We start from the raw sequence: 22,814 nt of genomic DNA on the forward strand, positions 1-22,814 counted from the left end.
TCATTTATGTACCGATCGAATTCCCCCACGTATTTATCGGCTGCAATTTGATCCGAACTAGCTGCCTCCCCATGCCTAGTAACACGATGAATACCTGTTCTATTACGAAACTTTTCAAACCAACCCCTGCTCGCTTTAAATGTAAATGAATCACTTTCACTGGTACTCGGACTTTTCTTCACTAATTCTTCATAGATATGCAACGCTTTTTCACAAATGAACGCTTCACTAACACTTTCCCCGGCCAACTGTTTTTCTTTAATAAATATTAAAAGCAACTTTTCCATCTCCTCAATCACTTGTGGCCTTTGCTTAGTTACCGCCGTAACTCCCGTTGCAACATTCGCCTTCTTAATCATTTCTTTATGCTTTAAAAACGTAGAAATGGTCGACTTCGCCATTCCGTATTCTACCGCTAAATCGGACACTCGTACACCATTCTCATATTTCGCTATAATTTCCTTCTTCAACTCGATCGTTGTTCGCACTGTTTTCCTCTTCTCCTTCCCCTTAACACTCATTACTTTCTTGGGACTCATTATGAAAGCTAAAAAAGCAATTAAAAGCACTGAAAATCACTAAATCACAACGAATGCTGATCGCGCGTTGTCTGAGTGACGCTCTCGAGAGAACTGATGCTTCCCGAACAAGCGAGAGTGGCCGAGATGGCGCGATCATCACAAAGCCCATGCGGTCGTCACGTGTTCGGCTGGTCGAGTACCGAATTTTTGGTCGAGCACCGCAGCAAAAATTTCTCGAAAATTTTGGTCGAACTCCGAATTGTTCGAGTATAGAGTCGTTCGACTACCGAGGTATCACTGTATCACTTTTGATTTTCTGTTTGCACTTATTTCACTGAACTCGAAACTTTAAGTGGTTTGTACCTGAAACACGCAATTCTATCCTTTCTCAAAAGTTAGTAATTGCGAAAACAGAATTACAATGTAACAGAAAAATCTAATGAAAGATAAATAATTCAGTGGCTGGAAAGAGACTAAACACTAGATCAAATAAACTACGTTTAAAATCTCTCACCGCATAAAGCTTGAGAACAAGAAAAAACTCTAGAAACGTTTACCTTCTTCCCCTAAAGAGACTAGGGAGAAGAGCAAAAACGATAACAACGTTACTCGCTTGAACGAAACGTTTATCCTCCTCTTTCTCCCTCCGTCTCTATCTCTCTCTCTCTCTCTCTCTCTTGACTTAGAACCTGAGAGAAGAGCCCAATCATATATATCGTTAAAACATATTATTGTTAAAGGAAAAAACTGAAATATTTCCCAAACTGAAAAGTTCCTTTATTAGAATTAAAACCATTAAGTTAAGAAAGAATGAACAAAACGCTAGACACGGTTACTCTTACTGCAACGTGACACCGTGAAAATTCTCTCTCTATCGTAACGATAGAGCGCAAGTTGAACGTTCTGAACGTCAACAACTGCAGAGACAAAACAAAACGTTAGTTCAACTTTGAAAACAGTACGAGACTATCAAAGAAAATCTTTCAAAAACATTAAAATAGCATAATATGTTAACAGGTAAAACCGAAATGACGGGCTCAATGTTAATTAACTTCGGTACCAAGAAAAGACCGCCTACTATTAGGAAAGGTCGAATATAAACAAATATAAAAATTAATTTTAATAAGTTTATAATAAAAGGAAGTTAATCGAAGAGGCCTATAAAAGGCGGAGAGATATAAAATAAATCTATAACTTTTGTTAAGCAAAATTAAGAAAGAGAGTCTATACTCTCTTAGACACCAACACTTCCGTCTAAGGGAAGGGTTGGCCATTTAAAGGTGAAAGAGAGTTCATACTCTCTTCGTCACCATAATTAATCAAATTAATTCCAAAAGTTAGCTAAGCTAATAATAAAACTTCCTGAATAGCGAAAGCTGAAATCTTAGAGCAATACTTCACCAAAAACCGTGAACAAGACTCCAAAATTATAAGCGTATCCATGAACGTCTTGCCGGAAGCACGACAGAGGAAAAATTGAAGTGGTGTCAACAAGAAGCACTGCAGTACCTGGCCACAGGTGGCGCTTGTGAGTACACCCCCCTCTTGTATAGCGATCGCTGGCGTATCCCTTCCGTAGAATTCTGTCGGGCAACGGAGTTGACAGCTACATGATTATCGGGTAAGTTTAATATTGAAAACATTAAATTTAAAAAGTTTATAAATTCTTTAAAGGCTAAATACGATATAACGGGCTCAACGTTGATTAACTTCGGTTCCAAGTTAGGACCGCCTACTATCAGGAAAGGTCGCATATAAACAAAACATAAAAATTTATTTTTATATGTTTATAATAAATGGAAAGTTAATCGAAGAGGCCTAATAAAGGCGGAGAGATATAAAATATATAGATCTATAATGTGTTAAGCAAAATTACTAAAAACCTAAACACACTTCCGTCTAAGGGAAGGGTCGGCCATTTAAAAGTGAAAGAGAGTCCATACTCTCTTTGTCACCATAAATAAATCTATCCAAAACGAGTTCAAGTTTTGAGATGAAGATAAAACCCCTGCATAGCGAAAGCTCAAAACTAGAATAGTGTACTTCACCAAATAGTTGTGAAAACAAATCCAGTTAGTAACAGCGTATTTAGTAGGTCTTGCCAGTGGCACGACAGAGAGAAAATTGGTTCTGTGTTGACATGGAGTACTTGAGTACCTGCTCGACAGATGGCGCTGTTGATGTACACCCCCACCTGTATAGCGATCGCTGGCGTATTTTGTCCTTAGGTTTTTCTGTCGGGCAGCAGAGCTGACAGCTTATATGATCACCGGCTAAGTTTAATATTGAAAAAAATTAAATTCAATAAAATTAATTATATCTATACTCACTGGACATTCATATGGTTTCTCTATCAAAACTAGCTAAATGTCGACATCTACTCAAACTAAAAGATATCCTGTTCTCAATACCCTCTTGATATTACTAGTTAATGGGAAGGGGGGGGGGTTGAATATCTGGCGAGCATATAAATAATTAATTTTATTATCAAAATTATTTCTATTTCTGAGCCTTCCTTGCTGTTCATAGTGCTAACTCCCACACTTTGGAAATCCAAAGTCCTGGCCTAAATATGACAAATTCGGAGGTAATTGTATTTTCCTAACGATAAAAACTTTAGCTATATATACTGTATAGGGGTATTACTAGGATGAGCCATTAAAATTCAGCGAGAGTTAACTACCCATCCCGCTAGTTAGCAGGGAGTAGCTGGGGTAGCTTGCTACTCCTCCCACTCAAACACCTATGATTGAACCTCACTTTTCTGGGAGATAGGCCTTCAAGGGGAACAGGGTTAGCGAGCAAGTATGTATAAATAGCTAAGGTTTGTATCGTTAGGAAAAATACAAATGACCTCCAAATTTGTCATTTGTTCCCTAACCGTAATACAAACCAATGCTATTTATAGGGGTGACTCACCCACATTAGGAGGGTGGACATCCCTCCCAATCTGGCATTTTGCCCTTACCCGGGGTACTCTCTATTGTGCAGAGTTTTGTTCAACAATAAGGAAACCCTAATACCTCGCTAGACAGCATGGTCAACAGCCTACCCAAGTTGTGTGTGGTGACAAACTAGCAATGTAACTGGCCAGGTAAATGTTATTCTGAGTCTTGTAGGAAATAACTGAAAAGACTAAGACATTCCCAATACCACATCGCTAGGGTATGGGGACGCAACAATATTGGAACAATATTAGGTTACACAAGGGAGCTATGGTTTACCTACAGAGGATGAAGGCCAGCTTGTGCAGAGGTTCCAGGATGCTGATTTCCCCAAGAGAGGGGAGGATGAAGAAAGGAAAAGAGCCAAACATTCCTTTTCATTCTCTCCGACTAAAACCTGGGTAACCAATGCCCTCAACCTTCTGCTACTTGTCCAATAAGGAGCTTGAGATACTAAACCAGCTATTGTGCCACCATCAAAGGACTGATAGAAAACGTATCGATGTTCCTGTGGGTTACACCTAGCAGGTAGTGGGCAGTGAACGTCGTTTGGCGTTTCCACACACCCACTTGCAATACCTATGTCAGAGTAGTTCTTTTTGAAGGCCAGGGACACAGCAACACCCCCAACATCATGAGTTCTGGGACGAAGTCTTGGAGGAGGGTCAGGATTCAGGGCGAAGTCAATGACCTTGCAAATCCATAGAGAGATTTTGTTCTTGTGACTCTCCTCTTGATTCTGCCCGTGCTTACGAAGATTATATCTAATTTCTCTCCCTCTTGTTTTATTGATTTTTTATAGTTTATGTAGGAAATATTTATTTTAACGTTGTTACTGTCCTTAAAATAATTTATCTTTCCTTGTTTCCTTTCCTCACAAATTACATTTCATATCTCTTATCAGGTAGTTTGACCAAACTAAAAAAAAGAAAAAAGAAAAAAAAAAAAAAAGTCAAATTCCTTATCTCTAAAACAGTGAAGAGTGTTCACTTCTAAACAATTCATAGAAATTTTGAATTTCATATTTTTTATGAAAACATACCTGAATACGGCCTACACGAGTCAGCATCTGATGTTGCAAATGCATAGCAGTCGCTCGGTCAGCTTCTTCCTGTGACTGGGCTTGTGTCGGGACGATTCGAAGGAAATCATTGGGAAGGGTTCCCAACATGAGCTGAAAATATCATCATCATTATTTCTAGTTTCACAATAGAAAATCTTCAATAGCAACAGCAATGGGTAGCTTAAATTTCTTTTCTAGTCCAGTCCCAAAGAGAATAAGGGGAGTAGAGTGGGGGCTTAATCAAAGTTGTAAGGCAAAGTCTTCCCTTTTCATGGTAAAAGTTAAGAAATACTGAAGAGCAAATATATCCAAAGATTATAGATCTATATACATTGCTCATAAATAATACAGCTAGGTATTCAATTTTACACTACACATTCCTTATGTAGCTCAAATGTAAATACTAATTCTAGATAAATCTTCCTAAAAACTTCATGACATTTCTTGATAAATTTCATAATACAAAGAGCATGTATATCTCAATGTGGTTAAATAACATAAACAAATCTTCATGTGTCATTCAATAAAAATTTTGTAAGCTTTCTTTGGAAATCTTATAAAATGTTTTGCTATATAATTACTGCAAACAATAAAACAAACTTTGCAGCAAACTTATCTAAAAACCATAAATAGTGGCAAGGTTAAGGAAAATTTCTGGGGCTAAGAATTAGCAAAAATAATTTGTTCACATCACATGGTTATCTCATAAAGGAAGAATATCACAAATTTTAAGTAATATGTTATTTTCATTAGTAAAATAAATTTTTTAATATACTTACCCGATGATCATGTAGCTGTCAACTTCGTTGCCCGACAGAAATCTAAGGTCGGGATACGCCAGCGATCGCTATACAGGTGGGGGTGTACACAACAGCGCCATCTGTGAGTAGGTACTCAAGTACTTCTTGTCAACAAGAACTCAATTTTCTCCTCGGTCCACTGGTTCTCTATGGGGAGGAAGGGAGGGTCCTTAAATTCATGATCATCGGGTAAGTATATTCAAAAATTTATTTTACTAATGAAAATAACATTTTTCAATATTAATCTTACCCGATGATCATGTAGCTGATTCACACCCAGGGTGGTGGGTGGAGACCAGCATACATGTTAACAAAAGAAGCTAAGTATCCCGTATTTCATTTTAGCAGTTATTCAAAATAACAAACATAAAATAAATAAGTACCTGGTAAGGAAGTCGACTTGAACTATTACTCTGCCTTTTTCAAGTACGTCTTCCTTACTGAGCCTAGCGGTCCTCTTAGGATGCTGAACGACTCCTAGGTGCTGAAGTATAAAGGGCTGCAACCCATACTAAAGGACCTCATCACAACCTCTAACCTAGGCGCTTCTCAAGAAAGAATTTGACCACCCGCCAAATCAACCAGGATGCGGAAGGCTTCTTAGCCTTCCGTACAACCCAAAAAACAACAATAAAAAGTATTCAAGAGAAAGATTAAAAAGGTTATGGGATTATGGGAATGTAGTGGCTGAGCCCTCACCTACTACTGCACTCGCTGCTATGAATGGTCCCAGGGTGTAGCAGTTCTCGTAAAGAGACTGGACATCTTTGAGATAGAATGATGCGAACACTGACTTGCTTCTCCAATAGGTTGCATCCATAACACTCTGCAGAGAACGGTTCTGTTTGAAGGCCACTGAAGTAGCGACAGCTCTAACTTCATGTGTCCTTACCTTCAGCAAAGCAAGGTCTTCTTCCTTCAGATGAGAATGTGCCTCTCTAATCAGAAGCCTGATGTAGTAAGAAACTGCGTTCTTAGACATCGGTAGAGTAGGCTTCTTGATAGAACACCATAAAGCTTCTGATTGTCCTCGTAATGGTTTTGACCGTCTTAAATAGTACTTAAGAGCTCTTACTGGGCAAAGTACTCTCTCTAGTTCGTTCCCCACCAAGTTGGACAGGCTTGGGATCTCGAACGACTTAGGCCAAGGACGGGAAGGAAGCTCGTTTTTAGCCAAAAAACCGAGCTGCAAGGAACATGTAGCCGTTTCAGATGTAAAACCTATGTTCCTGCTGAAGGCGTGTATCTCACTGACTCTTTTAGCTGTTGCTAAGCAAACGAGGAAAAGAGTTTTTAATGTGAGGTCCTTAAAAGAGGCTGATTGGAGCGGTTCGAATCTTGATGACATTAGGAACCTTAAAACCCCGTCTAGGTTCCAGCTTGGTGTGGACAACCGACGTTCCTTTGAGGTCTCAAAAGACCTAAGGAGGTCCTGTAGATCTTTGTTGGTGGAAAGATCCAAGCCTCTGTGGCGGAAGACCGCTGCCAACATACTCCTGTAACCCTTGATCGTAGGAGCTGATAGGGATCTTACGTTCCTTAGATGTAACAGGAAGTCAGCAATCTGGGTTACAGTGGTACTGGTTGAGGAAACTGCATTCGCCTTGCACCAGCTTCGGAAGACTTCCCATTCAGACTGATAGACTCTGAGAGTGGATGTCCTCCTTGCTCTGGCAATCGCTCTGGCTGCCTCCTTCGAAAAGCCTCTAGCTCTTGAGAGTCTTTCGATAGTCTGAAGGCAGTCAGACGAAGAGCGTGGAGGTTTGGGTGTACCTTCTTTACGTGAGGTTGACGCAGAAGGTCCACTCTTAGAGGAAGAGTCCTGGGAACGTCCACTAGCCATTGCAGTACCTCGGTGAACCATTCTCTCGCGGGCCAGAGGGGAGCAACCAACGTCAACCGTGTCCCTTCGTGAGAGGCGAACTTCTGAAGTACCCTGTTGACAATCTTGAACGGCGGGAACGCATACAGGTCTATATGGGACCAATCCAGCAGAAAGGCATCCACGTGAACTGCTGCTGGGTCTGGAATCGGAGAACAATACATCGGGAGCCTCTTGGTCATCGAGGTAGCGAATAGATCTATGGTGGGCTGACCCCACAGGGCCCATAGTCTGCTGCAAACATTCTTGTGAAGGGTCCACTCTGTGGGGATGACCTGACCCTTCCGGCTGAGGCGATCTGCCATGACATTCATATCGCCCTGAATGAACCTCGTTACCAGCGAAAGCTTTCGATCTTTTGACCAAATGAGGAGGTCCCTTGCGATCTCGAACAACTTCCTCGAATGAGTCCCTCCTTGCTTGGAGATGTAAGCCACGGCTGTGGTGTTGTCGGAGTTCACCTCCACCACCTTGTTTAGCTGGAGGGACTTGAAGTTTATCAAGGCCAGATGAACTGCCAACAGCTCCTTGCAATTGATGTGAAGTGTCCTTTGCTCCTGATTCCACGTGCCCGAGCATTCCTGTCCGTCCAGTGTCGCACCCCAGCCCGTGTCCGATGCGTCCGAGAAGAGACGGTGGTCGGGGGTCTGAACAGCTAATGGTAGACCTTCCTTGAGAAGAATGCTGTTCTTCCACCACGTTAGCGTAGACCTCATCTCTTCGGAAACAGGCACTGAGACCGCCTCTAGCGTCATGTCCTTTCTCCAGTGAGCAGCTAGATGATACTGAAGGGGGCGGAGGTGGAGTCTCCCTAACTCGATGAACTGGGCCAGCGATGAAAGTGTCCCTGTTAGACTCATCCACTGCCTGACTGAACATCGGTTCCTTCTCAGCATGCTCTGGATGCATTCTAGGGCTTGATTGATCCTTGGGGCCGACGGAAAAGCCTGAAAAGCTCGACTCTGAATCTCCATACCTAGATAGACAATGGTCTGGGATGGGACGAGCTGGGACTTCTCTATATTGACCAGGAGGCCCAATTCCTTGGTCAGATCCATAGTCCATCTGAGATTCTCCAGACAGCGACGACTTGACGGAGCTCTTAAAAGCCAGTCGTCCAAATAGAGGGAGGCTCTGATGTCTGCCAAGTGAAGGAATTTGGCAACATTCCTCATCAGTCTGGTAAACACAAGAGGTGCTGTGCTTAGGCCAAAGCACAGGGCTTGGAACTGGTACACAACCTTTCCAAAGACGAACCTTAGGAAAGGTTGGGAGTCTGGATGGATGGGGACGTGAAAGTACGCGTCTTTCAGGTCTAACGAGACCATCCAGTCCTCCTTCCTGACCGCTGCTAGGACCGACTTCGTCGTCTCCATCGTGAACGTCTGCTTGAGAGCACTGACGTCCAGCACCGGTCTCCAACCTCCTGTCTTCTTCGCTATCAGGAAGAGACGGTTGTAGAAGCCCGGGGATTGATGGTCCCGGACTATGACTACCGCTTCCTTTTGTAGCAAGAGCGACACCTCTTGTTGCAACGCTAGCCTCTTGTTCTTCTCCTTGTAGTTGGGAGAGAGGTTGATGGGAGATGTAGCTAGAGGGGGACTGCGGCAGAACGGAATTCTGTACCCCTCCTTTAGCCACTTCACAGACTGAGCGTCTGCACCTCTGCTCTCCCAAGCTTGCCAGAAGGTCTTGAGTCTGGCTCCCACTGCTGTCTGGAGAGGAAGGCAGTCAGATCCTGCCTTTTGCAGACTTGGAACCCTTCTTGGATTTGCCACGGTGACTGTCGGCACGGGTACCTCCTTTGCTGGAGGTTCTGCCACGAAAGGGCGGGATGAACCTAGTTGCAGGTGTGTCTACTGCTGCAGGACGGAAAGGTCTAGGCACGGAAGGTAAGGTTTTAGCCTTACGTGCGGAAGATGCCATCAGATCATGGGTATCCTTCTGGATAAGTGAGGCAGCCATCCCCTTGATCAGCTCCTCCGGAAACAGACACTTGGAGAGAGGAGCAAACAACAACTCCGACTTCTGGCAAGGGGTGATACCCGACGACATGAAGGAGCAAAGATGTTCTCTCTTCTTAAGCACTCCCGACACGTACGAAGCCGCAAGTTCACCAGACCCATCCCGAATGGCTTTGTCCATGCTAGACATGATCAGCATGGCAGAGTCCTTATCCGAAGGGGAAGTCTTTCTGCTTAAAGCTCCCAAACACCAATCGAGGAAGTTGAAGATCTCAAAAGCACGAAAGACTCCCTTCAACAGATGATCCATGTCAGAAAAGGACCAGCAGATCTTCGATCGCCTCATAGCCAGCCTGCGGGGAGAGTCAACCAGACTTGAGAAGTCGCCCTGGGCAGAGGCAGGAACTCCCAAGCCGGGTTCCTCTCCCGTGGCATACCAGACGCTCGACTTGGAAGCAAGCTTGGTAGGCGGAAAGATGAATGCAGTCTTTCCCAGTTGCTTCTTGGACTGCAACCACTCTCCCATAACCCTCAAAGCTCTCTTGGATGAGCGTGCGAGAACAAGCTTGGTGAAGGCAGGAGCAGCAGACTGCATGCCCAGAGCAAACTCGGAGGGAGGAGAGCGAGGGGTTGCAGACACAAACTGTTCTGGATACAAGTCCCTGAACAAGGCAAGGACTTTACGAAAGTCTAAGGAGGGAGGCGTAGACTTGGGCCCTTCAAAATCGGAGTGCGGTTCATCCAAATGTGCAGCTTCGTCATCTGATACTCCATCATCCGAAAGCTGAGTAGGAAGTGGCAAAGGCGGAGCAGAAAGCTGAACGGCTGAATCCGGCAGCACGGGTGCATGCGTAGCTGCTGCGGATCCAACATCATGCCGCTGCTGGTCAGTCTGCGAGCTGGCAACAACAAAGGCAGAGTGCTGGTGCGTGGGAGGGGTTGCCGTGGGTTGCGGAGCATGCCGCATGGGATGCGGAGCATGCCGCATGGGTTGCGGAGCATGCCGCATAGTGTCAGAACCCGGCAGCTCTACAGCACCTTCCCACTGCTGATGCGGTAGCTCACGCATGTCAACGGATGGTGCAGCAAGAACATGCGACTGGCAGGGTGGACTGCGCATCGGTGGTGGAGCTCTCACAGGTGGAGTGTGGGAGCAGGCAGCCGCAGTATCTGCTGAGCGCACAACCGCGGAGGGTTGTAGGTTAACAGGTGCAGTGTCAACCTTCTCAGCATGATACTCCTGCATGAATGCAGCAAGCTGAGACTGCATAGACTGCAGCATGGACCACTTAGGGTCTACCGTGGTTGGAGCAGCAACAGACGGAGCAGTAGCCTGTTGTGGAACCACTCTACCTCTCTTGGGAGGTGTGCAGTCATCGGAAGACTGCGGCGAGTCCGAACTGACCCAGTGGCTACACCTGGGCCGTTGGACTCGCTCGGAAGGGACCTTACGCTTGAGAGGTCGTGAAACCTTGGTCCATCGTTTCCTCCTGGAAACTTCTTCCACAGACGAGGAATGGTAGGGCTCATTCGTCTGTTTGTGGATGGGACGATCTCTGACAGATACGTCCGCAACCACTGAGGGTACATCCGTACGCTGATCAAGGCCTGCCGAACCCTTTGGTCCTTCGACATTGCTTCTCCCCTGGGCTTGGGAGCTTGCAAGAGGTCCCGGACTGGGAGGACGACTGGCACGCACAGATGTACCCTCATGCGCAACACTGACACTGACACTTTTCACATCACTAGCACTGATAACACTTCCCACTGCACTTTTCGCTTTCAGCTCTTTGACATCTGCCAAAAGCTGATTACGGTCATTAGCCAATGACTCCACTCTGTCACCGAGAGCCTGAATGGCACGCATCATATCCGCCATAGATGGCTGAGCACTAGTAGCAGGGTCGGGAGTCACCACCACAGGGGAAGGAAAAGGTTGAGGGGCATGGGGAGAGGAAAAATCCACAGAGCGAGAAGAACTCCTCCTGATTCTCTCCTTCTCTAACCTACGTGCATTATTAAGGAATTCGTTAAAATCGAATTCCGAAAGCCCAGCGCATTCCTCACATCGATCTTCCAATTGACAGGATTTACCCCTACAATTGGAACAAACGGTGTGAGGATCTATGGAGACCTTCGGAAGACGCCTAGAACAAGCCCTAACACTACACTGCCTGTACTTAGGGACTTGAGAATGGTCAGACATCTTGAATTGTAGAAATAGTCAAGGGGGGATTCCAAAATCTAGCAAAGTTCGTTAACAATTAATCCAAATTAATTCCAAAAGCTTGCTAAGCTAATGATAAAGCTTCCTGAATAGCGAAGGCTAAAATCTAGAGTGAATACATCACCAAATCGTGAAAAAACAACTCCAGAATCAACAGCGTATCCAAGTAGGTCTTGCCGGTGGCACGACAGAGGAAAAATTGAGTTCTTGTTGACAAGAAGTACTTTAGTACCTACTCACAGATGGCGCTGTTGTGTACACCCCCACCTGTATAGCGATCGCTGGCGTATCCCGACCTTAGATTTCTGTCGGGCAACGGAGTTGACAGCTACATGATCATCGGGTAAGATTAATATTGAAAATTGTATTTTTCCTAACAGTACTTACCTCGAACTACTTTCTTAGGAGTATCTGGGATTCTCCCAACCCACCAGATTTTTTAGTAGTTTCCCCTATCTCCGTTTTCTCTAGTGGGGTCCCTCCGTGGTGGATGGATACTCGCCCTGAGGCAACCCGGGTCAGAGTGCGAGAGCATGGACCTAAGTCTCGGTCGTCAGTAAGCTTTTGATAACTATACCTACGAACTCCTGTAAGACACTCGGGGAAGGCTGGGCGGGCCATAACCCGAAAGTAGTTCGAGGTAAGTACTGTTAGGAAAAATACAAATTACTTCAAATTTGTGATTTGTTCCAACACGGAGTACTTACCTCGAACTACTTTCTTAGGAGACTTATACCTTAGGACGAGGGGGTGAACTTACAGGCTGGGAGATCCGAAATGAAACTGATTGAACCTAGATAGGAGGCTAGGTTCTGACTGACCACAAAAACGGGATAAGAGACTCGGGGAGAACTACGCAAAAACCTTTTCAAAGCCTCTATAACTCAACTCTTTACAATTTTCATCTGAGCATGGGCGTCTCCAACGATCAATTCACACATGGGCGAAGGATAAGGAAAGGGAACAGGGGGAAGCAGGAAAGGGGGGAGTAAGGAGGATCTTGTGTTGCTTGGAATTACTTCCCACAGGCTTCTCCGGGCCTTCGACCTTAAACCTGTTGGAGTGCGGAGATGACCGGCCCGATGGAGAAGGAGTCCAAGGACTTTCTTGTACAGTCTTTTAGGTAGTGGGCGGTGAACGTAGACTGCCTGGCCCACGTACCTGCTTTCAGGATCTAACCCACTGCCATGTTCTTGTCAAAGGGCAAGGAGGTGCTGAGACCCCTAATATCATGGGGTCAAGGATTACCTGGCAACGTGGCCCCGTCGCTGTCATAGGCCCTCTTTATGACCTGTCTGAGCCAGAAGGAGATTGTGTTTCTGGATACCGCTTTCTTAACCGGGCTCGCTGAGACGAACAGACTCTTGATCACAGGCCGAAGTCTGGCTGTTCTCTCTAGGTACTTCCTGACAGCCCTGACCGGGCACAACAATAAGTCTTCGGGATTCTCCGAACGTGGGATAGCTGGGACCGAAAAGCTTTTGAACTTGGGATCCCAGAAGGCAGGATTTTGGGTCTTGGCTACAAAGTCCGGGAGAAACTTAAAACTCAGGTCTTTCCACCCCTTCGAGTGCGAGACCTCGTACGACAGCCCGTGCAGCTCACTAACTCGTTTGGCGGAGGCTAGGGCTAGGAGGAAGACCGTCTTAAGAGTAAGGTCCTTATCGAGAATGTTCCTGAGCGGTTCAAAGGGTGGCCTGGAAAGGAACTTGAGGACCCTGGCTATGTCCCATTACGGCACTCTGGAGGAGCGGGGGAGCATGACTGTTCGAAACTCTTAATGAGCATTGAGATATGACGGGATGCTCCAAGGTCGAGTCCTTTGAGGAGGAAGACTTGGCCCAGGGGAGCTCGAACGCCTTTAATCCTAGGTCGTCCCTCAGGTGGACCAGGAAATCTGCTATTTCGCGAATAGACACGTCTAACGGCCTCAGGTTCTGGGAAGAGCACCACTTTACAAACATAGCCCATTTCGCCAGGTAGACTATGACTGATGATCTCCTAAGATAACCTTGTCATCCTAGTGGCGGTCCTTGACGAGTACCCTTCCTTCCTCAACAAATGCTCGATAACCTCCACGCGTGTATCCGGAGGGACCGGGGGTTTTCGTGGAACTTTTCGAAGTGTGGCTGACGAAGGAGGTCCTCCCTGTATGGCAGGGGCCACGGAGGGAGGATTGCTAACTCCTTCAGGTCTGCGAACCATTCTCTCTCCGGCCACCAGGGCGCTACCAAAGTCATCCACAGGTTCTCTGACTGTCTGACTCTGTTGAGGACCTGTCTGAGTGTTCCAAAGGGAGGGAAGGCATACGTGTCGAGCCTGTCCCATGGATGCTGAAAGGCGTCCTCGAATGCTGCTGTAGGATCCGGGACTGGAGAGCAGAATACCGGGAGCTGGGTGTTGAGTCTCGTGGCGAACAGATCTATCACTGGGGACCCCCATTTGTCTAGGAGTGTCCAGGCTACCTCCGGGTGTAGGGACCACTCTGAGCCTACTACCTGACATATCCTGCTGAGCCCGTCAGCTAGGACGTTCTTTTTCCCCGGAATGAACCTGGCCGTCAGCTCGATGTGTTCTTTTTCGGCCCAATCCAGAATCTTCGCTGTGAGGTCGCACAGTTCTCTTGACTTGAGCCCTCCTTGATTCTTCACGTAGGCTACCAAGGTGGCGTTGTCGCACATGAGCCGTAGTATTTCCTCGGAGACGATGGATGAACTTCATGCACACTCTTAGGACCACTATCAACTCGAGCACGTTTATGTGAAAGGTCTTCTCCTCTTGGGACCACTTGCCTTTTGCCGTTTCTTCCTTGAGATGAGCTCCCCACCCCTCCTTCGATGCGTCCGTGAAGAGCAACATCTACAGAGTGGCGGTTGCGAAAGGCATCCCCTTTAGAGTGTTTTCCCTGTCTGACCACCACTTCTACATCTCTTTCGTCTCCGATGACACGCCGACAATCCTGTGCGGAGGCTCCCCCAGGGACCAGAGCTCTTTCAGGTTCCATTGGACCACTCTCAGCTTGAGTCTTCCCCGGGGAACCAATTTTTCCAGAGATACCAGGCGACCTATCAGCCTCTGCCAATCCTTGGCTCTCCAGGGTATGTCTGTTGGAAAGGGGAGAAGGATCTGATCCAAGTTCTCGAGCCTCTCCATGGAGGGGAATGCTTTCCCCAACTTAGAGTCTAGGACCATTCCCAGGTATGTCATCCTGCTGGAGGGAACGAGCTACGACTTCTCCATGTTGACGGTGATTCCCAAGTCCCTGCAGAACTGCAACAACTCCACGCCTTGTTCCTTTAAAACTGCCTCTGAGGCTGAAAGAAGCAACCAGTCGTCCAGGTAGCGGATCAGTCGGATCCCCTTCTTGTGTGCCCAGGCCGACACTGTGGCGGACACCCTCGTGAACACCTGAGGGGCTGTCAACAGGCCGAAGCAAAGGGTCCTGAACTGCAGAGACTGGGAACCCCCCTTCACTCTGAGGAACTTCCTGCTGGAGGGGTGGACAGGGATCTGGAAATAGGGATCCTTGAGGTCCAGGGACATCATGAAGTTCCCTTCCCTCAAGGCTGCTAGCACTGACTTCAGAGTGTCCATTTTGAAGTCCGTCTTGCTGATAAACTTGTTGAGGGCAGAGAGGTCGATGACAGGTCTCCAACCCCCTGTCGCTTTCTCCACCAGGAAGAGCCTGCTGTAGAACCCTGGGGATGGATAACCCACTAGTTCCAGGGCTCCCTTGTTCTACATGGCTGACACCTCCTCCTGTAAAGCTGCTTTCTTCAAGGGGTCCTTTGGTGCCAACCATTCCGTACGATGATCGGGGATTAGAAGGGGCGGCTCCGTCAGGAAGGGGACCCTGTATCCTTCCTTCAGGACTGCTACGGACTACGGGTCCTCTCCGTTGTCCTGCCATGCTTGCCAAAAATGTTTGAGGCATCCCCCTACCTGAGGCTTCGGCAGGAGAGGGGGGCCTCTCTTCATACCTCCTTCTAAAGGCGCGGCTCGAACGGCCTCTCCTAAAGCCGGAGTACTTTGGCCTAAAGGAGGCTTGAGGCGTCGAACTTCCTCTACGGGTGGGGGGGGGGCCTGCTGCCAGGCTGATGAAGGGGAGTCCCTCCTCGACTGGGCTGTAGAAGGGTGGGGCCCTTCTGGTACAGCCCTTCTGTGCGAGGGTTTTCTCGCGGCTGAGTGTCTGGGGTCCGCGATTTCCTTCAGCCTCCGGACTCTCTCCACAGTCTCTTCCACTGCTTTCAGGGGGAAGATGGACTCGCCCCACACTGGCGAGTTTCTCAAACATTTTGCCTCAGGTTGGGGGAGCTTGCGGGACAGCTTGTTAAGGATCGTGTCTTTCCGCCGAAGTACCCAGTTGGCTGTCTAAGTGAGAGACTGAAAGGTGAGGAGTTTCAACGCCTTCCCTCCTTAGCGTATGAGTTCCTGAAGCACAGTCTGGTTTTCCGGAACCGCTAGATCGTGGGACAGCTGGAAGCTCACCAGCGTACAGGCCCACCAGTCAAGCCAAGAGGTCACGTTGCTAATGTCTTGGGCCGTATCCTCCATCATGGGAGCCTCGGCCGGGGAAAAGCACACCGGGGCAGAGACGGTCCTATCTTCGGTGTTACCTTGCTTGAGGGCGGCCACTGCTGCCTCTATCGAACAAGGCCCCGAGGGCTGACCGTCGGTGACGTAGAACCGCTTCTGGGTCCTCAAACCCGGAAGCAACTTGAAGGACCCCTGGGCCCTGAGGGAGTTTGCCTGCCCCGCAACGTACCGGTCTACATGCTCCCTACCAAGCTTGACGGCAGGAGCTAGGGGGAGGGTCAAGGACGGCTTCTGCTTGACAGGGTTATCCACCATCCTCCCCAGCCCCGAGAGCCAAGCCTGCTCCGTCGAAGGCTTAGGTTCGTCTATGCGATGGTGCCGCCTGATGAGGGCCAGAACCTTCCTGTATGACAAGACCTCATCGACGTACAGTCCCCGGCGTCCATCTAGCCGTCGGCCACTCAGTCCTCTTCGTCATGCCCATCTGCGAGCCCGTATGGGTCCATGTGGGAGACTCCGTCTTCTTCTTCCAGGCGAATCGATGGGGCGGGTCCTTCCGCCACGACGGGTGGAGCTGCCGAGGCGGAGGTAGTCGTCATGGGTCTACCTACGCTCGGGGAGAGCCGTGGTGCATGAGACCCACGATGTACCACCAGGTATCCAGGGCGCTTTAGTAGAGCTGCCGAGGTACCGGGTCCACGTGATGAGCTGCCGAGCCGGCACAGCGGTTCTCTCCGCTGGGCGGATGGAGCCGGTGACCTGGCGGGCAGAGGGACGGCAAAGCCGACCTGAGTCGAGGGCTTCGACCGGCGTGCGGGTCGGGTTGTCGACAAGCGTGGCAGGGGCATAGGGGTGGCTTCAGAGGCCAAGGAGGCAGACAACGGAGCGGCAGATGCCCTAGTCAACCCGCTATGGGGGAAAGCTGCCTGAGCCCACCTATCTTTGGAAGGGCGCCTACGCTTGTTCTTCCGCTTCGACGATTTTGGCTTCCTCCTGGAAGGGTCCGAGCGGGAACGAGACTTCGACTTGCAGGCCCTCTTCCGCTTCCTTCTCCCCTCCCAGGAGTCGTCGTCCTCCGAAGATGATGACTCGTAATACGACGAAGAGGAGGAGGAGCTGGTTGAGTCCTGTTATAAGATGCGGGATCCTGTTGTCGTTCTATCAACATGAGGGGCTGCATAAAATCAGGCGGGAGCGTCGACGACGGCGCCGGGGGAGTCCGAAGGGCTTTCCTCGACGCGAACCACCCTTCAAACTCTTCTTCTTGGCGCATCGGCGACCTGAAGGTGTCCTTGGAGCCGTCCAAATGATGGAGTCAAGGTCTGAAGAACCTGTCGGCTGCCTCTCTTTGTCTGCGTCTTGCCCGGGCGCTGCGGTACCCAAAACATTCTGCCATGGAGCGGGGGAAGGGGCCGCGGCCGCCTTCGCCAACACCGGGTCTTCGGTAGAGACAGGCAGGGCCAGAGCCTCGTCTTCCGAACACACTCCCGCCCCCCCAGCAGGCCCCTCCACATGCCTGCGACACAACAACATCCCCCACATCAATGAAATCAGACTCATGGGGAACGGCAATGGGCCATTTCCCTGCAACGGACTTACCTCGACTCCTACTCAGGGTAGGGAAAGGAGATGGGGAACACCGCTCGGAATGGGCGGCAGGAGAAGCCAAAGGAGAAGCGGCGCCTACCTTCTTCGGGGACTGCTTCGCTGCCTTCTTCTTCTTTGTGGCGTACAGAGCCCACTGGACTTCGGACCAGGCTTCGCACTCCGGACACGTGGGCGATGGGGAACACACACTGCCCCTGCATGAGAAGCACAGCGAATGAGGGTCTACCTCAGGCTTCGAAAGCCACGCACCACAGGACTTATCCACCTTACGACCGGGGCAACGACGTTGGGATTCCATAATGCAGTACTAGGAAATACCAAGCAACCCAAGACACTGGGAAAGGAGGTGGACAAAGGTGCCACAAGGGAAACACGAGGGAACCACGTGGTAACACAAAGGGTCGGACGGGATGTGAGAGAGCGGCGAGATGTGATCAGCGCCGCAACCAGAAGCTTACTGATGACCGAGACCTAGGTCCATGCTCTCGCACTCTGACCCAGGTCGCCTCAGGGCGAGTGTCCATCCGCCACGGAGGGACCCCACTAGAGAAAACGGAGATAGGGGAAACTACTCAAAAATCTGGTCGGTTGGAAGGAGAATCCCAGATACTTCAAAGAAAGTAGTTCGAGGTAAGTACTCCGTGTTGGAACAAATCTGTGTTTAAGTTTGTGAGGAAAAGAAAGTAACATTCAATTGCCTACTGTATATTTTTGTTTCATAAATATAAACCTAAACTTGGAAAATACTTTAAATGTTAGTTATTAAATTTGATACTAGCCTGATTCAAAGTATCATAAACTCAGAATTCTAAAATGACAAATTCGGAGATAATTTGTATTTTTTCTAACTATACAAACCTCAGCTATTTAATATAGGTTATTACTTTCGCGTAGGCGAAATGACGAGCCATTAGAATTTTAACGAGGGTTTACTATCCCCATCGCTAGTTAGCGGGGGGGGGGGGGGGGGGGTAGGGAGGGGTAGCTTGCTAAACCCCCCCCCCCCCACCCCCCTCACACACCTGTGTGATGACCTAACTTTGCTTAGAGGTAGGACTTCACGGAGGACAGGGCTGGCGGGCAAGTTTGATTAAATAGCTAAGGTTTGTATAGTTAGGAAAAATACAAATTACCTGTATCTACGAATTTGTCATTTGTTCAGTAACTGAAATACAAACCACGCTATTTAATATGGGTGGCTCAACCCTTAGGAAGGGTGGAAAAGTCCCAGCCATACTGGCTTTTGGCTTTGCCCGGGGACTCATTATCTGAGTGTGTCAGTACTCAACAATAAAGAGTCTCTGCACCTCGCTCGCATCTTGCTACGCAAGGGCTGCAGCCTACATAAGCTGTGTGTGAAGGATTATGTGTGACTCGTCATAGGAAATTGACCTGAAGTTCTTTAGATGAAAAACTTTAGGCTAGGACTTACCCAATACCACCTCATCAGGGTATGGGGACGTGACAGTATTAACTTAATACTAGGAACACAAGGAAGCAGAGGAGAGGATGAAGAAAAGAATAAGGGTCAGACAAATCTTTTCATTCATGCAGACTAAGACCGGGTAACAATGCCCTCAACCCTCTGCTACCTGTCCATTAAGGAGCCTGAGCTTAGACCAGCTGTTGTGCAGCCAACACAGGGCCGATAGAGAACGTATCGAGCCTCCTGTGTGTCACGTCTTGCAGGTAGTGGGCTGTGAAGGTCGTCTGACGCATCCACGCCCCAGCTTGTAGAACCTGCGTCACTGAGAAGTTCTTCTTGAAGGTCAGGGACGTAGCTACAACCCTGACATCAAGTGCTCTAAGGCGACATGACGGAGGAGGGTCAGGATTCAGGGACAGATGGATCACCCTACGAATCCATGCGGAGATGGTATTGTTGGTGACCCTCCTCTTTGATCTCCCAGTGCTCAGAAACAAAGCTTGCACTTGGGGACGAATGCAGCCGTTTTTTGAGATATAACCTCAGACTTCTTACTGGACACAGTAGGAGATGGTCTGGGTCATCTATTACAGAAAGAAGACTCGAAATCCAGAGAGTCGAATCGAGGATCCGGCACTCCTGGATTCTGTGTCTTAGCCACAAACTCAGAGACGAATCTGAACGTTACCTCCCTTCATCCCCTTGCATGGGCGATGTCATACGAGAGACCATGAAGTTCACTGACTCGCTTGGCCGAGGCCAAAGCTAGTAGGAACACCGCCTTCAAAGTTAGGTGGTGATTTGAAGCCTGGCGAAATGGATCGTAGGGAGGCCTCATAAGAGGCCTGAGAATTCGAACCATGTTCCCTGGAGGAGGTCTCACTTCCGACTGAGGGCAGGTAAGATCGTCTCTTCGTATGAATAGGGAAAGTACCAGAGAGGAAGAAAAGTACGCTCTTTTGGGCCTGAAGGCTAGACTTAAGGCTCAGTGATAGCCTTTCATTGCCGAGACTGAAAGGCGCATTCTTCCCGCAAATGAACGAAGTACTCTGCTCTTGCTGGAATAGTGGCATCGAGTGGAGAGATACCCCTTCACGATTCCAACCACAGAAAACTCGCCACTTTGCCTGGTAGGCCCCTGCGGATGACCTGCGCAGGTGTCCAGACATCCTTTTCGCAACTTGTTGCAGCAATCCTCTCGTAGTGAGGAGATATTGGATGGTGTCCAGGCGCGAAGTCGAAGCAAAGCTACGGCTTTGTGAAAGATGCTGGCATGTGGTTGTTTGAGTAGCTTGTGCCGCAGAGGGAGTTCTCCCGGGAGTTCCGTTAGGAGTTGCAGAAGGTCCGGAAACCATTCCGCATGATGCCACAGCGTAGCTATAAAGGGTCATCGAGCGATTGGCCAATATTCTGGTCTTGTTGAGCACGATCCTCATCAGACAGAACGGGGGGGAAAAGCGCACACGTCGGTGCTGTCCCACCGTTGTTGGAAGGCATCTTGCCAGAGTGCTTTGGGATCTGGGGCTGGGGGCAATACAGCGGGAGCTTGAAGTTCAGTGCTGTAGCGAACCGATCCACAGTCGGGTAACCCCACAAAGTCAGGACTTTGTTGGCCACTGGATGATCCAAGGACCACTCAGTACTCATTATCTGAGATGCTCTGCTCCGACAGTCGAGGAGCACATTCCCTTTGTCTGGAATGAAGCGAACCGATAGAGGCATCGAGTGGACTTCGGTCTATCTCAGTATCTCTACCGAGAGATGGGATAGCTGCTTTGAAAAGGCACCTCCTTGCTTGTTGATGTAAGCCACTACTGTGGCGTTGTCGCTCATCACACCACAGAGTGATCCGCTAGGTCTTTGTTGGCATTGTTGAAGGGCCATGAAGAACAGCCTTCATCTCTAGCAGATTTATATGGAGGCACTTTTCCAATTCTGACCACAGGCCAGAGGAAAGGGCTTGCGACTCTTCTCAGCCTTGCTATTCCGTCGTCTGATGGAAAGGCTTTATGGAGATTGGTGTCTATAATCATGCCTAGGTGAACCAGTCATTGATTGGGCAGCAGAGCGGACCTCTCGAGACTTACCATGATCCTTAGATCCGGGCAAAGTCGTAGAAGTTTGTCTTGGTGTCAAAGAGGAATAACTATGCGTCTGTTAGGATCAGGCAGTCATCCACATAACGGAAGAGACGGAAGCCAATCCTGAGTGCCCATGATGAAATTAGGGTGAACAGTCCGGTGAAACCCTGTGGTGCTGTGGAGACCGAAACACGGCACCTTGAAATGGTACTCCTTGTTGTCTATGGTGAATCCTAAGTACTTCCTTGAAGACGGATGGACTGGGATCTGGAAGTACATGGCCTTCAGGTCCAGTAAACATAAGAAGTCTTGCGATTTACTGCCAGACTGACTGTATCTGCGGTCTCCATGCTGACCGAAGTATTCTTTAATCTGGACCTCTGCCCACAGAGTTAGCCACCTTGCTGATCCCAAGGCAAGGGTGCTAAATGACACCGGATTCGTCGTCAGGGGAGGTAGAGATGTTGTAAACAGGATGCGATATCCCTGACTGCTTACAGAAATCGTCCAGGAAACAGCCCTGAGTTGCTGCAACCTGTCTACGCAGCCTTGTAGGTATCCCGCCGCTGGCGGACATGCAGGGGGACTGCCAATCCTAGCGTTTGCGTTCTCGGTTGCCCCTTCTAGGATTCTTCCCTCCCATGTGTAACTTATTGCCTTTCTTGTCCTTGACCAGAAAGGGCTTAGATCCCACTGTCTTAGCTGCCGTTGATTTCATAGGACGTGGCTGCTGAGGTGCTGGTTTATAGGGCTTGAATGACAAAGCCCTATATAGGAGGGAGTCTCGGAGACTTCCAACACCTCTCAGCTGCCTGCTTCACGTCCTTAGGCTCAAACAGGTTCGTTCCCATAACGAAAGAATGTCTGAACCTGTAGATTTGGTGCTAGAGGACTCCCGGTATTTCTTTGGAGTTCTTGACTCCCTCCCGGGAGGGATGCAGGACTCCAACAACGACGGAGGCAGGCTCTTCTCTATCTTTATTCGAGAAAACATATCGCGCGAGGTGGGGTTTCCCTCAATGGTGTGATTGGGGAACGTCTCACCTCCCGTGACTCTCCTGAGGGCGGGAAAACTTCGTCCAAAGGTGAAGGAGAAAAGTCTGAGGGGGGAGAGTACCTGTCTCGAAGACTTACGAGGACAGCTACGTCCTCGGAGAAGTTACCTCGTCCGAACTCCTCTTTTCCTCCTCGGGGAAGTGGTTCCAGCCAAGGATTTGAGGCTCCATTCAGAGAGAACAGCTTGAAAGCCTGTGCTACCACTTTGATTAGAGTCCCAAATCATGCTTCCGGCCAGCGGTTGCCCTGTCAGACACTCCCTTTGGAGGGGAAGCCGCCTATAAAAAGATAAGGACGGCATGTCCCTGAACTTTTCTGAAACCTTCCCCCCTCCGGCAAGCAAACTGTTCTGTGCTTGGGAGGGGGGGGAGAAAGTGGCAATGGCGACCTTACAGCGCGTTGTCCGCCAGCCTCACGCGAGGGAGGGTATTGGCGCTTGCGCTAGGGAGAGCGGCGGTGCTCGTGTGATGGGAAATACCCGGGGGTCGAGTGCAAGACTGTTGAAATGCTCGCACGCGCGGGCGAGACTTCATAGGGTGTGCAGGAATCAGATTGACGAGCAGGATCAGAATGAAGAGCCCGTGTAGACCAGAATGTTGGCACGCGCGCGCGGCTATCAGTGCACGCGTACGAGTTTGTTGGGGCGAGCGAGCGTGTGGAAGACCATCCGTGCGCTTGCGCGTGTAAGAAGATTGTCGGCGCTTG

General features: G+C 48.8%; 1 protein-coding gene across 6 annotated transcripts in view; it reads right to left on the reverse strand.

Annotated features, from left to right (window-relative positions):
• The window catches only part of LOC137620650 (toll-interacting protein-like), a 92,510-nt gene that overhangs the window by 39,814 nt on the left and 29,882 nt on the right, over window positions 1-22,814 (reverse strand). For all 6 annotated transcript variants that reach the window (XM_068350981.1, XM_068350985.1, XM_068350986.1 and 3 more), the window contains one exon: window positions 4,509-4,640. In XM_068350981.1, coding sequence (XP_068207082.1) covers window positions 4,509-4,640 — 132 coding nt within the window. The remainder of the gene's footprint in view (window positions 1-4,508; window positions 4,641-22,814) is intronic.

This window comes from Palaemon carinicauda, chromosome 27 (assembly GCF_036898095.1).
Source record: "Palaemon carinicauda isolate YSFRI2023 chromosome 27, ASM3689809v2, whole genome shotgun sequence".
In the NCBI taxonomy this organism is placed as follows: Eukaryota; Metazoa; Arthropoda; class Malacostraca; order Decapoda; family Palaemonidae; genus Palaemon; species Palaemon carinicauda.